Below are 18,004 nucleotides of genomic sequence, written 5' to 3' on the forward strand. Positions count from 1 at the left end.
CAAAGATGGTGGCGGTCTGATTTACTGCGCCTGTGCGAATTACGCGCAGGTGCTGTGAATCATTCGGCTGATCCTGAAGGCAGATACGCGACTTGTCTACAGGAAGAGGAAGCCGGTCACATTAAAGGGGATTTCCCACAAACGAAAGTTCATTTTAAAAATTGACTGTGTCTGACCATGTACGGAGCATACCACATCTCCTGGGCAGGGATATCCCATTAGATGACCAGGTGTTGATCTGGGGATGCTTCAGCAAGGCTGGAATTGGGCAGGTTAATCTTTGCGAAGGACGTATGAATCAAGCCGCATACAAGGTTATCCTGGAAAAACAGTTGATTCCTTCTCTGGCAACTCTTTCCCCAACTCTGAGGACTGTTTTTCCAGCAGGACAATGCACCATGCCACACAGCTAGGTCAATCAAGGTGTGGATGAAGGACCACCACATCAAATCCCTGTCATGGCCAGCCAAATATAAAGACCTGAACCCCATTGAAAACCTCTGGAATGTAATCAAGAGGAAGATGGATAGACACAATCCATCAAACGAAGAAGAACTGCTCATATTTTTGTACCAGCAGTGGCATCAGGTCACCCAAAAGCAGTGTGAAAGACTGGTGGAACGCATGCCAAGACGCATGAAAGCTGTGAATAAAAATCATGGTAATTCCAAAAAATATTGATTTCTGAACTCTTCCTGAGTTAAAACATTAGTATTGTCGTTTCTAAATAATTATGAACTTGTTTTTTTGCATTATTTGGGTCTGCAAGCAATGCATTTTTATGTTATTTTGACTATTTCTCATTTTCAGAAAATAAATACAAAATGTATTGCCTTGGAACTTCGAAGACATGTTGTCAGTAGTTTATAGAGTAAAAGAACAATTTACATTTTACTCAAAAATATACCTATAAAGGGAAAAATCAGACAACCTTAAAATGTCGCAGTGGTCTCTTAATTTGTGCCAGAGCTGTATGTATGTGTGTATGTATATATATATATATATATATATATATATATATATATATATATATATATATATATATATATATATATTATTATTTATATAGCACCATTAATTCCATGGTGTTGTACATGAGAATGGGTTACATCAAAATACAAATATCACTTACAGTAAACAAGCCTAACAATGACAGACTGGTACAGAGGGAAGAGGACCCTGTGTGTGTGTGTGTGTGTGTGTGTGTGTGTGTGTGTGTGTGTGTGTGTGTGTGTGTGTGTGTGTGTGTGTGTGTGTGTGTGTGTGTGTGTGTGTGTGTGTGTGTGTGCGTATATATACAGTATATAAAGTGTATAAGAAAAATGAGAAATGCTGGTATAAATATATAACCGTAGATATATTTATTATCAATATATGTATTGTTTGGGATTGAGCAGACTTATTTTTGTGAAATATGTTCTTTGAGTCCCCACACTCCCTCTTCCCTCCTCCTTTTCTCCTGGGCACACATAGGGTTAGCAATAAAGCACATTTGTGATTTGTCTATTCCACACCTATTTCCTATGCTATATATTTCCATAGATCCTGCATGCTAGCTGTCATGATTAAGAGCCAGTGTAGCTCGAAACACGTCGACTGTTATATTATCATAGTTTTTAAAATTTTCTTTTTCATGTTTTAATCTACCAATAAATGTGATGTTTTATTCCTTTTGCGGTTGCTGGATTTTCCTTTTTTTTCACGGTTTACTCAATCAGGAAACCAGCCTGACACCTCTTTCTGTGTCTTTGGACTCTCATTAGAGCGCAGTCTTTACTGCATACTGTTGTGATTTGCACCGTGTGGATTATCGGACGGCAGGGCCGGACTGGCCATCTGGTAAATGCCTGAAGGGCCTGTCTGGTCGTGGGTCACCTTGCCTGCTACATGGTTAGCAGAATCTGTGTTCTCAAGACACCCATACTGCTAAGAGTTGTGATGGAGCACAAAGTCGCTGACTCCGTCACTTACCCAGCAGGCCGCGGGTATCATTAGAAATATTGGTCTTGTAGGAAATCTTCCTTTCCTCCATCCAGGGTAATATTAGTAATATATTCCATCTGGTGTTTGGGGACGGGGACGGGGACAGCTTGGGCCTGTGTGATTTCAAATGCCAGGACTGAATATCAGCCCCAGTTTGTACCTGTCGGACGGTGTCGCTCCTGCTGACTCTGGTTGTACTGCAAGAACACGGACGGTGCGTATTCATCTCCACCCAGGACTAGGTCACCCACCCGTCCTGACCAGAGTTCTCTCAGTGGAGCATTAATAACGAGCCTTATCAGTGGTCATTTAACGATCTCTGTCGCCCACGGCAGCCAATCACAGCTCAGCTTTCATATTTTCAAGCAGCTCTAGTACAATGAAAGCTGGTCTGTGAGTGGTTACTATCACGGGTGAGAAGGACAGCGTTTCTTTCATAGTTGTGATAAACTGTATGTAGTTATGAGTGATCATAGGGTAGATAAGGTGCAGGTACAGCTGCAGCCTCCTGCTGGAAAAGATGAGAGCATGCTGGCCACACACTGACAGCTACAAGTGTCCTATCTCTCTCTGCTATACACACATTCCCCTTATATACGGCGGCACGCCTGCACAAGAAAGCGCAAATCCTTCCGCGAGTGACTGACAAGGCAATAGTCTACGCGCCTGCGCGGTCTCACGGAAAGCGGTCCGGTCACGTGACGAAGACGTCATCCAGGTCCTTCTAGACATCTGCAGCCAGCCAGCGGCTGTGGCCGGGTTGTGATTGGCCGGATACTGTCACATTGCACGTTAGGGTCATGTGATCCTGACGTCATCAAGGTCCTGAATCCGGAGGAAAGGAAGTCGCCGCTACCTAGTACTTGCATAGAACCTGTCGCTGCGCTGCAGTCATGTCCCGGGTGCGGCAGCCTCCGCTCGTCACCGGCATCTCTCCCAAAGAAGGGACGTCCTGGACTAAGGTGACCATCAGAGGGGAGAACCTGGGCAGCGGCCCCTCGGATCTAATAGGTAACGTACCGTGCTGTCATGGAGCCGGCATCATACAGACACGGGGGGCGGGGTGGTGATCGGTGCCGGTCTGATTGTGTCTGGTCACTGGACATCGGTGCTCTCTGGTCCAAGTCTAATCTTCACATATGATCATCAGAGGAAATACCACGTCTGTGGCTTCAGCATCCAGTCTGTTCATGGCTTCCCTGTGTTTCCAATAACAAAAAGCATTAGAGCCGTCTTGATTACAAACATATCTTCCTTTTTGTGTCTCCAGTCCTTCTGCTGCTCTGTGTAACCATGGAAACACATAGGGCTGCATAGGAGCTGTGCACACAGAACACTAGAACGTTTCTATTCAGTCCAATCACAAAGTTGGTTGAGCAAAGCCTGTGAAATGTCTTCTTAAAGGGAACCTGTCACCCCCAAAATGGAAGGTGAGCTAAGCCCACCGGCATCAGGGGCTTATCTACAGCATTCTGTAATTCTGTAGATAAGCCCCCGATGTGTCCTGAAAGATGAGGAAAAGAGGTTAGATTATACTCACCCAGGGGCGGTCCCGCTGCGGGGGGCGTCGCAGTCCGGTCCGGCGCCTCCTATCTTCTTACGATGACGTTCTCTTCTTGTCTTCCTGTTGAGGGCAGAGCAAAGTACTGCAGTGCGCAGGCGCTGGGCCTCTCTGACCTTTCCCGGCGCCTGCGCACTGCAGTACTTTGCTCTGCCCTCAACAGGACAGACAAAGTACGCCTGCGCCGGAGTAGCGGCGTGAAGACCAGAAGAGGACGTCATCATAAGAAGATGGGAGGCCCCGTACCAGACGCAGCGGGACCGCCCCTGGGTGAGTATAATATAACCTCTTTTTCTCATCTTTCAGGATACATCGGGGGCTTATCTACAGTATTCCAGAATGCTGTAGATAAGCCCCTGATGCCGGTGGGCTTAGCTAACCTTCGATATTGAGGGTGACAGGTTCCCTTTAATTCTGCTGCTCCCCTGGGTGTTCCTTTGTGTAACTTCTTAGGGACATGTCTATAGGCTGCACTGCGTTATTATCTGCCTCCTTGGTAAAGATCCTAAAAATTAGCGCTAAATAAAAAGGCCAATATCTCTGAAACCGTATAGCAGATTTTCATAATAAAATCCCTTAGATAGGTCCCTCATATTTATTAACCCCTATAGGCTAATAATGATATTGATAAATTATTGGAACATTGCATATTGGAAAAACCCAAACTTGACTGTGACTGAAACTACTGAAAACAGATCTGTATTCTCTTATGCTGAATATTCCAACTCTACTAATAACCAAACTGGATAGGTCAATATCAGATAAGTGGTGGTCCGAAACCCAGTAACTACGCCTGTCCCCCGCCCCACGCGATCAGCTGTGTGGAGGTCCTGTGGCAGCTAGATGTAAACAGCACATTTGGAAACCACAGTGCCGCTCACTGTGTAATGACCATTGCCTGGTACTGTAGCTCGGCTCTTGTTCTCTTCAATAGGAGCTGTTCAGGTCACCTTGTGGGACTAACAAATACTATTAAAATTACAGTGATAAAAAAATGTCACAAACTGTAAACATATTTCAATTATTTATTCCTCAGAGTGAAGGCTGTTAAATGGAATCTCTCAGTAGGATCTACAATGTAAGCCATCTATATGGGCATGCAGGTCATAGGAAGCTGAATAAGATGATACCTTGATATCTGTGATGTCTTATTCCAAAGAAATCCATGTTTTACCCTTCGCCATGACAGCACCCACTGGAGAGAGATGGGGATCCGCCCCAAGGAACAGGAAACCTACAGAGACATAAAAGGGGGCGGTCCCCCTCTCCTCCTCAGTTTAGGTTTCCTGTTCCCAGGGGACAGGATCTCTGGATTCTCCGAGCTACAGCTTACCTGGGCTAGAAGCATCCGCCTGTGCGGTTTCCGCGAGAACGGCAGGGGATGCGGTCCAGAAGCAGCGTCGGGGGAGACTCCGCTAGACGGCTCCCCCCTCGTCTGGCCGGCATGTGGAACGCCTGGTCCGGAAGAGGCCGCTCGGTTCCACGAGGCAACGCAGCAGAGGTGCGGCCCTGAAGGAGCTCCAGACGCGGACCGGCAGGTATGAGGTCCGGGATCTGAGGCACAGCTGCAGCGGCAGCCGGCACACCGCTCCATAGCGCAGGCCGGGCAAGATGGCGGCCGCGCGTGCGTGGAAGCGGTGTAAAAATCCCCATACTGCCCCGGGCCGGGTGAGCACTTCCGGGTCACCCACACAGCGGTGAGGGAAAGCGCGGTTTCGCGCATGCGCAGTACACCGCTGTGGGGTACTGAGAAAAAAAAAAAAAAAAACTGACCGGATCTTGGCCTATAAAAAGGGGGTAGTTGCAAACGCACAGGCGATGCAACATGTCGTCCCCAGGCAAAACAGTGGACCCAGCAGGTGAGCCAACCAGCAGAAGGTCCTCAGATGCCAGCCACAGGAGCGAGACCAAGGATTCAAGATCCAGGAAGACGCAACCTCCTAATTCGGTACCGTACAGCTTCACTGGGTGAGTGTAATTCCCCTCTGCCTACAAAGCTGACACTCTTTTCCACAAGTGTCTTCTTCACCCAGGCCAAAAAGAGACAAAAATCTAAGCACAGTGTGCGTTATGTGACGAGCCTCTCCCAGATTCCCACCCCAAAAAACTCTGCAATCAATGTATGACTGAAACAATGCAGAGTCCATCTATGTCGGTCACAGATATACGGGCCATAATTAGAGAAGAATTACAGGCCATCTCACAAGCCAGTACCCCCCCTAAAAAATCCGGTAAAGAAAAGGCAGTATCCAGCTCTGAGTCCGAGGAGGAAGGTGTTATCCACTCAGACTCCTCGCAGGCGTCATCCTCTTCCTCGACACAATCGGACATTGAGGGTCGAGCTTGTTTTCCCCTTGATGGGGTGGACAACCTAGTAAAATCCATCAGGAATACAATAGGTTGTGAGGATGCAAAAGACGACCAAACTGCACAAGACATCATGTTTGCAGGGTTGGCAGAGAGGAAGAGAAGAGCCTTTCCAGTAATTCCTGCGGTTAAGGCACTGATAAAGAGGGAGTGGGAGAAACAGGACCAGAGAGGTTTTCTCCCGTCAGCCTCCAAAAGGAAGTACCCCTTTAATGATGAGGAGTTAATTTCATGGACTAAAATTCCTAAGGTGGACGCTGCAGTCGCCTCCACTTCAAAACAGTCAGCTCTACCAGTCGAGGATGCGGGCCTACTTTCTGATCCTCTAGATCGGAAGGCAGAATCGTCACTAAAACGATCATGGGAAGCTTCCACGGGCATATTTAAGCCATCAATTGCCAGCACGTGCACAGCTAGATTCATGCTTGTTTGGATTGATCAGTTGGATCAACAGATCGAACAGGGGGTCTCCAGACAAAAATTGCGGGATGCGATACCACTAATTAGAGGTGCAGCAGCATTCATGGCCGATGCTTCAGCTGACTCTCTTCGCCTTGCAGCAAGATCAGCCGGTCTGATTAATAATGCCAGACGTGCGTTATGGATGAAGAGCTGGAAGGGGGATACACAGTCAAAGGCTAAGATCTGTGCTATTCCATGTGAGGGTGAGTTTTTGTTTGGGAAAGCATTAGACGAGATCCTCTAAAAAGCAAAGGAGAGGAAAAAAGCCTTCCCTGACCCCTCAATTCCTTTCTATAGGAAGACCTTTAGGAAGAGACCGTTCGGGAAAAGAACACAAATGAAAGATCGTCACGATGGGCCACAAGAGAGGGAAAACAGGGTGGCACTATGTTTAAAGGCCCCCCCTTCCGTAGAGACAATAAATTTTAAAACACCAGACACCCCAGTAGGGGGTAGGTTAAAATTTTTCTTTCCCCAATGGCAAAAAATTACGTCAAGTTCCTGGGTTCTAAATATTGTTAAGGAAGAAATGAAGATAGAATTCCTCCAAATTCCCCATGACTTTTATTTTAACAGCCCTCTCCTCACCAGTGCAACAGAGGGCCCTTGAACTGGAAATTCGAAGTCTCATAGTTAAAAATGTTTTAGTTAGGGTGCCAAAGGGACAAGAGGGTAGAGGGTTCTACTCTCCGTTATTTTTAATCCCTAAACCCGATGGTTCATTTCGAACAATTATAAATCTTAGAAAACTCAATACGTTTATTAAAAATTATACGTTTAAAATGGAGTCTATTAGATCTACCATTAAACTCCTTTATCCAAATTGCAAAATGGGCGGCATTGATTTAAAAGATGCCTACTACCATCTCCCTATCCATAGCAGGTATCAAAAATACTTAAGAGTGGCAGTAACTCTTGAGGGGGAGATTCACCATTTCCAGTATACAGCCATGCCCTTTGGTCTCTCCACGGCACCTAGGATCTTCACGAAGGTAATGTTAGAGGTATTGGCCTACCTTCGCCAGAGGGACACCTTAATCATTCCCTACTTAGATGATTTTTTAGTTGTAGGAAATTCGTCCCTTCAGTGTGCAGAACGATTAGCTGACACTGTCTCGTCCTTAGAAAACCTGGGCTGGATCGTCAACTATAAAAAATCCAGACTCATCCCACTTTCTCTTCAGACATTTTTAGGGTTCAATCTAGATTCCATAAAACAAAAATGTCTACTTCCCCAAGAAAAAATATCTCTTATAGAGGGGAAAGTAGTGGCGGCCATGCACAAACCTCAAATGTCCCTGAGGGTAGGAATGTCCTTACTAGGATCCCTTTCCTCCTGTACTCCAGCCGTTCAGTGGGCACAACTTCATACCCGAACGTTGCAACACCAGATACTTCGGGAACAGAGAAAATTTCTGGGGCACCTTGAATCAAAAATAACTTTATCTGAGAAAGTCTTATCTTCCTTAGTGTGGTGGCTAGATAAAAACAACCTAGCAGGGGGTGTCCCTTGGGTAATATCACCATCCCACACGATAACTACGGACGCTAGTCCCCACAGGTGGGGCGCACACATGGGAGATAGATTCTGCCAGGGAACCTGGGATAAAAATGAGGATTTATATTCATCAAACCTGAAAGAATTGAATGCGGTAAACTATGCACTGCGTCAATTTCTCCCACAGCTACGAGGAAGCCACGTCAGAATCTGTTCAGACAACACTACGACAGTGGCGTATTTAAACAAACAAGGCGGCACAAGATCAGACGCTCTAATGTCTTCCGCAAACAATACCTTAATCCTGGCCGAAAAGCATCTGTTGTCCCTCTCGGCAGTCCACATCAAAGGAGAGAACAATCAACAAGCAGACTTTCTAAGTCGACACACTCTTCATCAAGGAGAATGGTGTCTCAATCCTCACATTTTCCACAAAATAACATTGTTATGGGGCAAGCCCCAGATAGACCTGTTCGCTACAGAACAGAACAAACAAGTCCAGAAATTCGCATCTCGGTCCCGTGCAGATCACCCGGACATTCTAGATGCTCTTCAAACACCCTGGCAATTCAAGCTAGCATATGCTTTCCCTCCGATAGTTCTGCTTCCACAAGTAATACGGAAGATCAGGGAAGAGCAGGCCAGGATAATACTGATAGCACCATTCTGGCCCAAGAGACCATGGTTCTCGTGCCTGCGGTCGATGTCGGTGACGGATCCTTGGGTCCTTCCCTCAATCCCAAACCTTCTCTCTCAGGGACCTTTCTTCCACCCTCAGGTGGACAGCCTCCACCTGACGGCCTGGAATTTGAAAGGCAGATATTAAATTCCAGTGGGTTTTCAAAAGGCCTAATTGATACACTCCTGCTTAGCCGGAAACCATCTACAACAAAAATTTACACCAAAATATGGAAGAAGTTTCTTCAGTTCCATACTAGTTCAAACCCCTCTGAAGTCCCAATAAAATCTATACTAGAATTTCTACAGAAAGGGAAAGAGTTAGGTCTGTCGGTTAATACACTAAAGGTCCAGGTGTCCGCTCTGGGTGCCCTCTATGGCCATAATATTGCTGGTAATAAATGGGTATCCCGCTTCATCACGGCCTGTGAACGAGTTACTCCAGTCCACATACCTAGGGTAGCTCCTTGGGATCTAAACCTAGTCTTAGACTCTCTAACAGAATCTCCGTTTGAGCCTATAGACACAGCATCTTTGAAACACTTGTCGCTAAAAACAGCCTTCTTGGTAGCCTTAACATCGGCTAGGAGAGTCTGCGACATTCAGGCCTTGTCGATAGATCAACCTTACCTTCTCACATTTCATGACAGACTAATCTTAAAACCAGACCCCTTATACCTTCCTAAGGTAGCAGGGAAGTTCCACAGGTCACAAGAGATACATCTTCCTACTTTCTTTAAAGACCCGTCTACTCCTGAAGAACAAAAATTTCATACTCTAGACGTCAGGAGAGTAGTTTTGCAATATATTGAGAAAACTAGTAGTTGGAGGCAGAGTAGGGCTCTGTTCATATCCTTCCAGGGCAAAAAGAAAGGATATGGAGTCACAAGAGCAACATTATCCAGGTGGATAAGAGACGCTATCCGGTTGGCCTATTCCATGAAAAATGAAGAACCTCCGGAGGGCATCAAAGCACATTCCACCAGAGCCATGGCTTCTTCCTGGGCCGAAAAAGGGAACGTGCCAATCGAGGATATATGTAAGGCTGCAACATGGTTGGCTCCTTCCACTTTCTATAATCACTACAGGCTTGACCTGTCATCCGACTCTGACCTACACTTTGGCAGGACTATCCTCAGCACGGTGGTCCCCCCCCTAGGTGTTGGTCTCTGGAAATCTCTCCAGTGGGTGCTGTCATGGCGAAGGGTAAATAGCCGGATTACTTACGGTAATGCTCTTTTAATGAGTCCATGACAGCACCCAGTCACATCCCTCCCTAATAAAAGCCAATGTAATTACTTCTATGAAGTTTATATTCTGATGATACATTGTAATGGTTGACTAATACTGGCGGTCCTCCGGGTACTCTGAAATTAAACTGAGGAGGAGAGGGGGACCGCCCCCTTTTATGTCTCTGTAGGTTTCCTGTTCCTTGGGGCGGATCCCTATCTCTCTCCAGTGGGTGCTGTCATGGACTCATTAAAAGAGCATTACCGTAAGTAATCCGGCTATTTTCTTATAGGTAAATGCTTTTCCGGGCTATGGGCTGGACATGGATCTCCCTGAGAGTCTGCCTCCAGAGATTATTATCAATGAATGGAGGCGTTATCAGTGTAATGTCTGCTCTCCTGATCTCACTGTAGAGCTGTGTGTGATTATAACTCACTAGCACAGAATATCAGAGCTGTGTGTGATTATAACTCACTAGCACAGAACAGCAGAGCTGTGTGTGATTATAACTCACTAGGACAGAACAGCAGAGCTGTGTGTGATTATAACTCACTAGCACAGAACAGCAGAGCTGTGTGTGATTATAACTCACTAGCACAGAACAGCAGAGCTGTGTGTGATTATAACTCACTAGGACAGAACAGCAGAGCTGTGTGTGATTATAACTCACTAGCACAGAACAGCAGAGCTGTGTGTGATTATAACTCACTAGCACAGAACAGCAGAGCTGTGTGTGATTATAACTCACTAGCACAGAACAGCAGAGCTGTGTGTGATTATAACTCACTAGCACAGAACAGCAGAGCTGTGTGTGATTATAACTCACTAGCACAGAACAGCAGAGCTAAACTTTGTCTCATTACAAACACGATAGCAGCGGCGGCTCGCACAGCTCTGCTGTATTATAATTTTGCCTGTGAGATGGAACCTGCAGATGTATCAGTTAGGACTCGTTCACACAACCATATTTTCGGTCCAAGTGCTATACATGGAAAAAAAAAAAACAGACACCGTTCAGATAAGTGTTATTGAGTGGGGCAGTGCTTATCTGCGTGTGAAGCAAATCGCTAGTTTCTTCTGTAAATCCAATGAGACTCACCCATTCAAGCTTATGGGTATGCAAAAGGAAGTCGGAGGGTGCTTGAAGCCACAGTGTAGACTTTGAATTTTATGGCTACATTGCAGTTCTGTAAAATAGGAAACTGTACACTTGGGGCTATTTAGTTTGGAAAAACGAAGGCTAAGGGGTGATCTTATGTTAATGTATAAATATATGAGGGGACAGTACAAAGACCTTTCTGATGATCTTTTTAATCATAGACCGGTGACAGGGACAAGGGGGCATCCTCTACGTCTGGAGGAAAGAAGGTTTAAGCATAATAACAGACGCGGATTCTTTACTGTAAGAGCAGTGAGACTATGGAACTCTCTGCGTATGATGTTGTAATGAGTGATTCATTACTTAAATTTAAGAGGGGACTGGATGCCTTTCTGGAAAAGTATAATATTACAGGGTATATACACTAGATTCCTTGATAGGGTGTTGATCCAGGGAACTAGTCTGATTGCCGTATGTGGGGTCGGAAAGGAATTTTTTTTCCCCATGGTGGAGCTTACTCTTAACACATGGGTTTTTTTTTGCCTTCCCCTGGATCAACATGTTAGGGCATGTTAGGTTAGGCTATGGGTTGAACTAGATGGACTTAAAGTCTTCCTTCAACCTTAATAACTATGTAACTATGTAACGGTATGTTCACACGCTGCGGATTTTGCTGTGGGTCCGCAGCAGTTTCCCATGCATTTACAGTACCATGTAAAGCTATGGGAAATGAAATCCACAGTGCACATGCTGCGGAAAAAACCGCGCGGAAACGCCGCGGTTTATTTTCCGCAGCATGTCAATTGTTTGTGCGGAATCCGCAGCGGTTTTTCACCTGCTCAATAGGAAACTGCAGGTGTAAACCCGCAGCGGAAACCGCAATAAAAACCGCGATAAACCCGCAGTAAAAACCGCAGCGGTTTTGCACTGAGGATTTATCAAAACCGCTGCGGAAAATTCCGCAATGGAATCCGCAGCGTGTGCACATGACCTTAATGATTATGTTAATGATTAATGTTAAAAAACTGTTTGCATATGGACTGCACACCGGTGACAAGTGAGGAAAAAAAACTTCTCCCAAAATTTTTTTTTTTTTACTTAAAAGAAGTAAAACATAACAAGCGATATTAACTTGCTAATATCAGAATAAAGATAATATATCAATTACACTATTATTATTACAACTCGTCACACAGCTCCGTTGATAGAAAAGAGTAACATTTCTAGCTCTCAGGATACGATGCAAAAACAATTTTTTTTTTTTTCAAACCTTGTAATTGTGCAAAAATAATAAAACATAATAGACCATGTCCATATGTGTTCACTGTACTGTCTGCTATCGTCCCTTCTCCACAACGCTACTGCAGGGGAGCTGATGGGTTATCATGGCCGCCGGGGGCGAGGGATCCTAGTCCTCCTTCATAGGAGAATGTCAGTTACTCTATATACTGCAATGCAATAGTATTGCAGTATACATCATGAGCGATCAAGTATTAAGCACAGGTTCAGGTCCCCTAAGGGGACTATAAACTATACAAATTGAAAAGATGTAAAAAAAAAAAAAAAAAGTTTCAATCGCTTCATTTTCCCTTTCAAATAAAAAAAATGAACCTTTTAACAGCTGAGTTATGTTTCGTTTTTGCGCATTCTCTTTTTCCTACATGGCACAGCCATCATCTGCCGGGAAGGATGCGGGCTCAGCTTTCGAGCCTGCATCAGAAGCAAAGAGGCGGCATATGACTTGCCCTGTACATCATATGTCGTTAAGGGGTTAAACGAAATAGAAAGTAAACATATTTAATGTCGTCATGTTCATGTCTGATCTATTAAAATATAACATTATTTAAACATTACAGTAAACAGCAAAAAGGAAGAAAAAAAAGCACTTCCCCCCAAAAAATGCAATAAAAATCCATGAAAACCTTATGGTACCCTAAAATGATATCCAGGGTAACTACAGCTTACTGCCAGTCCTCGCACTGCTCCATCAGTAGAAAAATAACAAGTTACAGGTCTCGGAAAATGAGCACACGAGCACATCTTTTTTTTGTGTGTGTGTGTCTTTACAAAGTTTAGAATTTTTAACCACTAAAAGATAAAAAAAAAAAAAAAAACCTTAAAAGTTTAGTATTGCTATAATTGTACTGACCTAAAGAATCCTAGTTGGGTTACTTATGAACTCTGTAAAAACAAATCCTCATAAACGTGGGGCTGCTCAGTGGAAAAATAAAATTGTGGCTCTCCGACAAAAGGAATGAAAAAAAACGAGGGCTTATTTGTTTTGCTGCTCGAGTTGTATTTCTCCGCGCACCATTTTGGGGTACATATAACGTATTCTCTAACTTTAATTACTTCCTTATCGGAAAGAATAGTTTTTGTGTCTTCCTCTTCTAAGACGTAGAGGTTTTCCTTTTTATCCCTCAATAGAGGTGTGTGAGGACTTATTGCTTGCATGCCAAGCTGTAGATTTTATTGGTATTATTGCGTCGTACATGTGACTTTTTGATACATTTATTTTTTGTATTACCAATTTTTGAAGGCGGAATGATCAAAACAACAACAATTCTAGTATTTATATATTTTACTCACTTATATAGCGCCTTCATAGTCCAGATGTGACTGCAGATTGCCAAATTGTGACAGTGCACAGTCCACACACTGTCACGATTCCCCTGTGTTATACCTCCGGGTGGGCGGTCACATGATTGCATTATTGCAATACTTTGTAATCATGTGTCGGCTACAATCTTTTTTTCCTTCTCAATATTCCAGCAGTGGAGAGCCTAGTCAGCACCTGACCACAAGCATGCAGTGTTATGGACACCCGTTCACTCCATGAATGCTGGGAATCGTGACAGTGTGCACGTTGCACATAGCAAACTGTCGGGACTCGCATACAGTGTCTTATTTTTGTTGTTGTTTTAATTGCCGTTATTTTCAGAGAGGTGGAACGGTTTCATTTTGTTATCTACTGAGCTGCATGAGGGCTTGCCCTCACATATTGCAGCTCCAGAGGACGGTAACAGACCATACACGGGATTAAAAAGGGATCCTGAACACATTTGTCCTAAATTCTGCCATGTGTAATAAGGAGAGCAGCTTTCCTGCTATGTGTATAGACACACACTGGGAACGCAGAGCACAGACAGTATTACTCCACAGTAGAGCGTTCCCTAGTGGTCAGAGGCAGGATGACGCCTCCGCTGCAGTGCTCTCATAGCCGCTGCCCATAACCTGGCGTTTATTACTCCGCTCTTTCCTATGGGCCTTCCAGTAATACCCTGCAGTTACTGCCAGGCAGGAACCGTGCCGTACACATGGGCATTGTCTTACCAGAATATGAAAGCAATGATCTCTCATCAGGCGGCAGGAAAGAGAAGTAATTTGACAAGTACAGTAATAACAAGGTAACTGACATAAGCCTTCATTTCTCCCCAGTATACAGTGTCGGGTTCCCATTTATGGAGCCTTGCTGAAATCACTCTGCAGGAAGTCCTGCGTACTTGCAACCCGAACCTGTCACACCTAAAGCACATTGAGCTCATTCGGTCGTTAATCTGTCATTTCCATAGTGGAGGTGGTGGTCAGAAACGTGGGCTTGTTCAATGCCAACGATTTTTTTTTTTTTTTAAACTCTGGCCGATTTTATCCCACAGTCATTAATATGATGCATTTACTTCTTGGAAAATAGTTTTCCAGGAATCATTCCTCCATGAACATTACTGAAGTATAGGTTGAATTTTATAGATTTATAGAATTTTTTTTTTTTTTTTTTTTTTCTCTCAAATTTACCATGTCTCTGTCTATGGGGTTAACCTCTTTAGTGCCATAGACCACAAAGGAATTTACCGTAAAACCTTTTACTGCGCGCAGTCACCAGTCGTCTTAATTGATGATGAGCGAATGTGCTGGGATAAGGTGTTATCTGAGCATGCTCGGGTGCTAACCGAGTGGCTTCGGAGTGCTCCAATAATATGTTCCTGCATGTCTCGCGGCTGTTTGTTAATCCCTGCATGTGTTTCAGCTGTCAAACAGCCGCAGGGACTCGAACATAACACCTGCACATTCGCTCATCCCTAGTCTTAATAATACTCCCTTCCCTATCCTACACCACCAGGAATTGACCAATTCACTCTGTTTCAACCCTAGACTTCTAGTAAAGATATTAACCCCTCCACTACTCAAGACCATCAAAATCCCTTTTAATTAACTTAAAGTCATGTTCTCCAGTTTGACAGTTATCCCTTATCTAAAGAATAGGGGATAACGTTCCGATTGCTGGCAGTCCAACCGCAAGGCCCCCACCAGTGCTAAGAATAGAGGGTCAGAACAGCTCCGGCTCAATGGACTGGAGGTCGATCATGTGAACTGGCCCTCCATTCATTCTAATAGGAGCGCGGTAGATCAGCCGAGCGCTACACTCTGCTATCTCTGGAGCTCGAGATAGGAAAAACCCAGGTGACGGATTCTCTTTAGAAGAGAACAATTGGCTGTGTTGGAATTGAGCTCTCCATGTAACACCCAGGCAGGGATTTATCTGTATGATTGCCATGTAATACCTATCTGCTAAGTGATCAGCAGGACTCTGCTCCTATGCGAAGAGTTTGTTTCATATGTTAGCCATTGTAAAATAACTCACAGTTCTATGGCCATGTAACCAAGGAAAAAAACACTGCTTTTTTCTGCCATCTTTTTATAGACAATAACAGTTTGCTCTATTGTGTTTTTACTGCTTTTTTCCCTTTGTTTTTGCTGCATTTTCCACTTTCTTTATGCATTTTTGGTGCAGACTTTTAAATGCATTTTTAATACAGAAACCCTTGGATTGTTTCTTTTTTTTTTTTTTATACATTTCTGGATACATTGTAAGATGTATGAAATGATTCTACTGCTGTGGCGGTATTAGTTGGTCAGTGTCTGGTGGTATTGTTTGCATGACTGTTTTGAGTTAGCAGTATGTGGATATATTATTTTCCATACATCTATGAACCGATTATTGAACTCCATGCACGGACCGGTGGCGGTTCTCCTGACCTGACCTCGACATCCTCATAGGCCTATATAAGCTCTGTATATCGCACTGAGAAAACACCCTGCCAGGTCTTAACACTGTAGTAATTCTTCTGATAATATATGTAGTATGTAGATTGCACAGGCATATATGAGATGGATGAAGAACTAATATATTAAGTGACCCTATATATATATCTAGAGCATACAGCGTGCCCAGATAAATCTTACCATATAGAACATTGACATTTCTGATTTTTGTGTTCTTTTACAGGGTTAACCATCTGTGGACACAATTGTCTGCTAACAGCTGAGTGGATATCTGCCAGCAAAATAGTCTGCCGGGTTGGTCAAGACAAGAATGATAAAGGGGACATCATCGTTACTACCAAGTCTGGAGGAAAGGGGACTTCCACCGTATTTTTTAAGCTGGTCAAGCCTGACAAAATTGGTAATCTGTTTATATCTGTCCAAATATCTTGTATATATTGTGCATGGTTACAAATGTAGAGATAGAAATTACCCTTGTGACTGCACCAGGAGTAAACACACTAAAAAGAAGAAAGGAAACCCCCTGAAAATCTGCATGTCAGAGGCTTTTGGCCATGTTCACACAGTGCGTTTTTTACCGCGGAACCGCAGCGGTTTTGCCGCTGCGGTTCCGCAGCTTTTTTCCATGCAGGGTACAGTACAATGTACCCTATGGAAAACAGGAACCACTGTGCACATGATCCTGAATTTCAAAAAAAAAGCCGCGCTGAATAGCTGTGGGAAAAAAGAAGGAGCATGTCACTTCTTTGCCCGAAACAGCAGTGGTTCTGCACCCATAGACCTCCATTGTGAGGTCAAACCCGCAGTAAAACCCGCAGATCAAAAATATATCTGCGGGTTTTATTGCGGTTTGTGGTGCAGAACCGCTGCAGCCGGAAGTGCGGGGAAGCGGCCGGAAGTGCGTGGGCGGAAGTGCTTGGGCGGAGAGACATGGAGGCATACCGTCGCATGGGGATCGTGTCGGCCGTTTGATTGATTTGGTATGTGTGTGTGTGTCTGTGTGTGTGTGTGTGTGTGTGTGCGTGTGTGTGTGCGTGTCCCCATGCGACGCTAGTGCCACCATTGTGCTAAGTCGCCGTATGGGACTACTACTCCCATCCGGTATTAGGATGGGAGAGTTGTCCCTGTGTCCGGCGACTTAGCACAGTTGTAAAGTTACACAAAACACACACAATACACATACATGACACACAGTACAGTACATACAACATATAACACAGAGTATATACTCACCAACAGCACACTTGTAGGCGAAGCCCTCGATCCTCCAGGAAAAAATCACAAAATAAAAAATCAAATTCATACTCCCTGTCCGCAGAATCCATAAAACTAGTGTCCCACGCCGATCGGCTGCTCTCCGGCGATACACTGCCAGGAGCGAAGCTCCTGGCAGTGTATCGCGTACTGTTCCGGAGTTCAATGGCTCCGGCGTCTCGGTTAACGGCAGTACAGCTGCGTTGAACTTTCCCACGCAGCAATGCTGTTAAGCGAGAGTGCCGGGGTCAATGACCGCCGGTAAACTCGCTCGCGCATGCGCAGTGACACACCGACAGGAACTATGGCTCCTGTCAGTGTGTTGCTGCAGCCGTGGAGAGCAGACATATCTCTGGATGTGTCTGTTCTCCATGGAAGATCTTCGTGGGATACGTGATACGTGGCACTTAAATACGTGGCAATTAAATACGTGATACGTGTCACTTAAATATGTGATACGTGGCACTTAAATACGTGGCACTTAAATACATGGCACTGAAATACGTGATACGTGGCACTAAAATACGTGGCACTTAAATACGTGTCACTTAAATACGTGATACGTGTCACTTAAATATGTGATACGTGGCACTGAAATACGTGGCACTGAAATACGTGGCACTGAAATACGTGGCACTGAAATACGTGGCACTGAAATACGTGATACGTGACACTGAAATACGTGGCACTGAAATACATGGCACTGAAATACGTGGCACTGAAATACGTGATACGTGGCACTTAAATACGTGGCACTTAGGCTATGTTCACATTTGCGTTGTGCGCCGCAGCGTCGGCGCCGCAACACACA

At 44.6% G+C, this 18,004-nt stretch overlaps 1 protein-coding gene across 1 annotated transcript in view; it reads left to right on the forward strand.

The window, feature by feature from the left end:
• Positions 1–2,663: 2,663 nt before the first annotated feature.
• EXOC2 (exocyst complex component 2) overlaps positions 2,664–18,004 on the forward strand; it is a 275,271-nt gene continuing 259,930 nt past the window's right edge. Inside the window, exons 1-2 of the mRNA XM_077269779.1 lie at positions 2,664–2,994; positions 16,163–16,339. Coding sequence (XP_077125894.1) covers positions 2,877–2,994; positions 16,163–16,339 — 295 coding nt within the window. The 5' untranslated portion in view covers positions 2,664–2,876. The remainder of the gene's footprint in view (positions 2,995–16,162; positions 16,340–18,004) is intronic.

This window comes from Ranitomeya variabilis, chromosome 6 (assembly GCF_051348905.1).
Source record: "Ranitomeya variabilis isolate aRanVar5 chromosome 6, aRanVar5.hap1, whole genome shotgun sequence".
Classification (NCBI taxonomy): Eukaryota; Metazoa; Chordata; class Amphibia; order Anura; family Dendrobatidae; genus Ranitomeya; species Ranitomeya variabilis.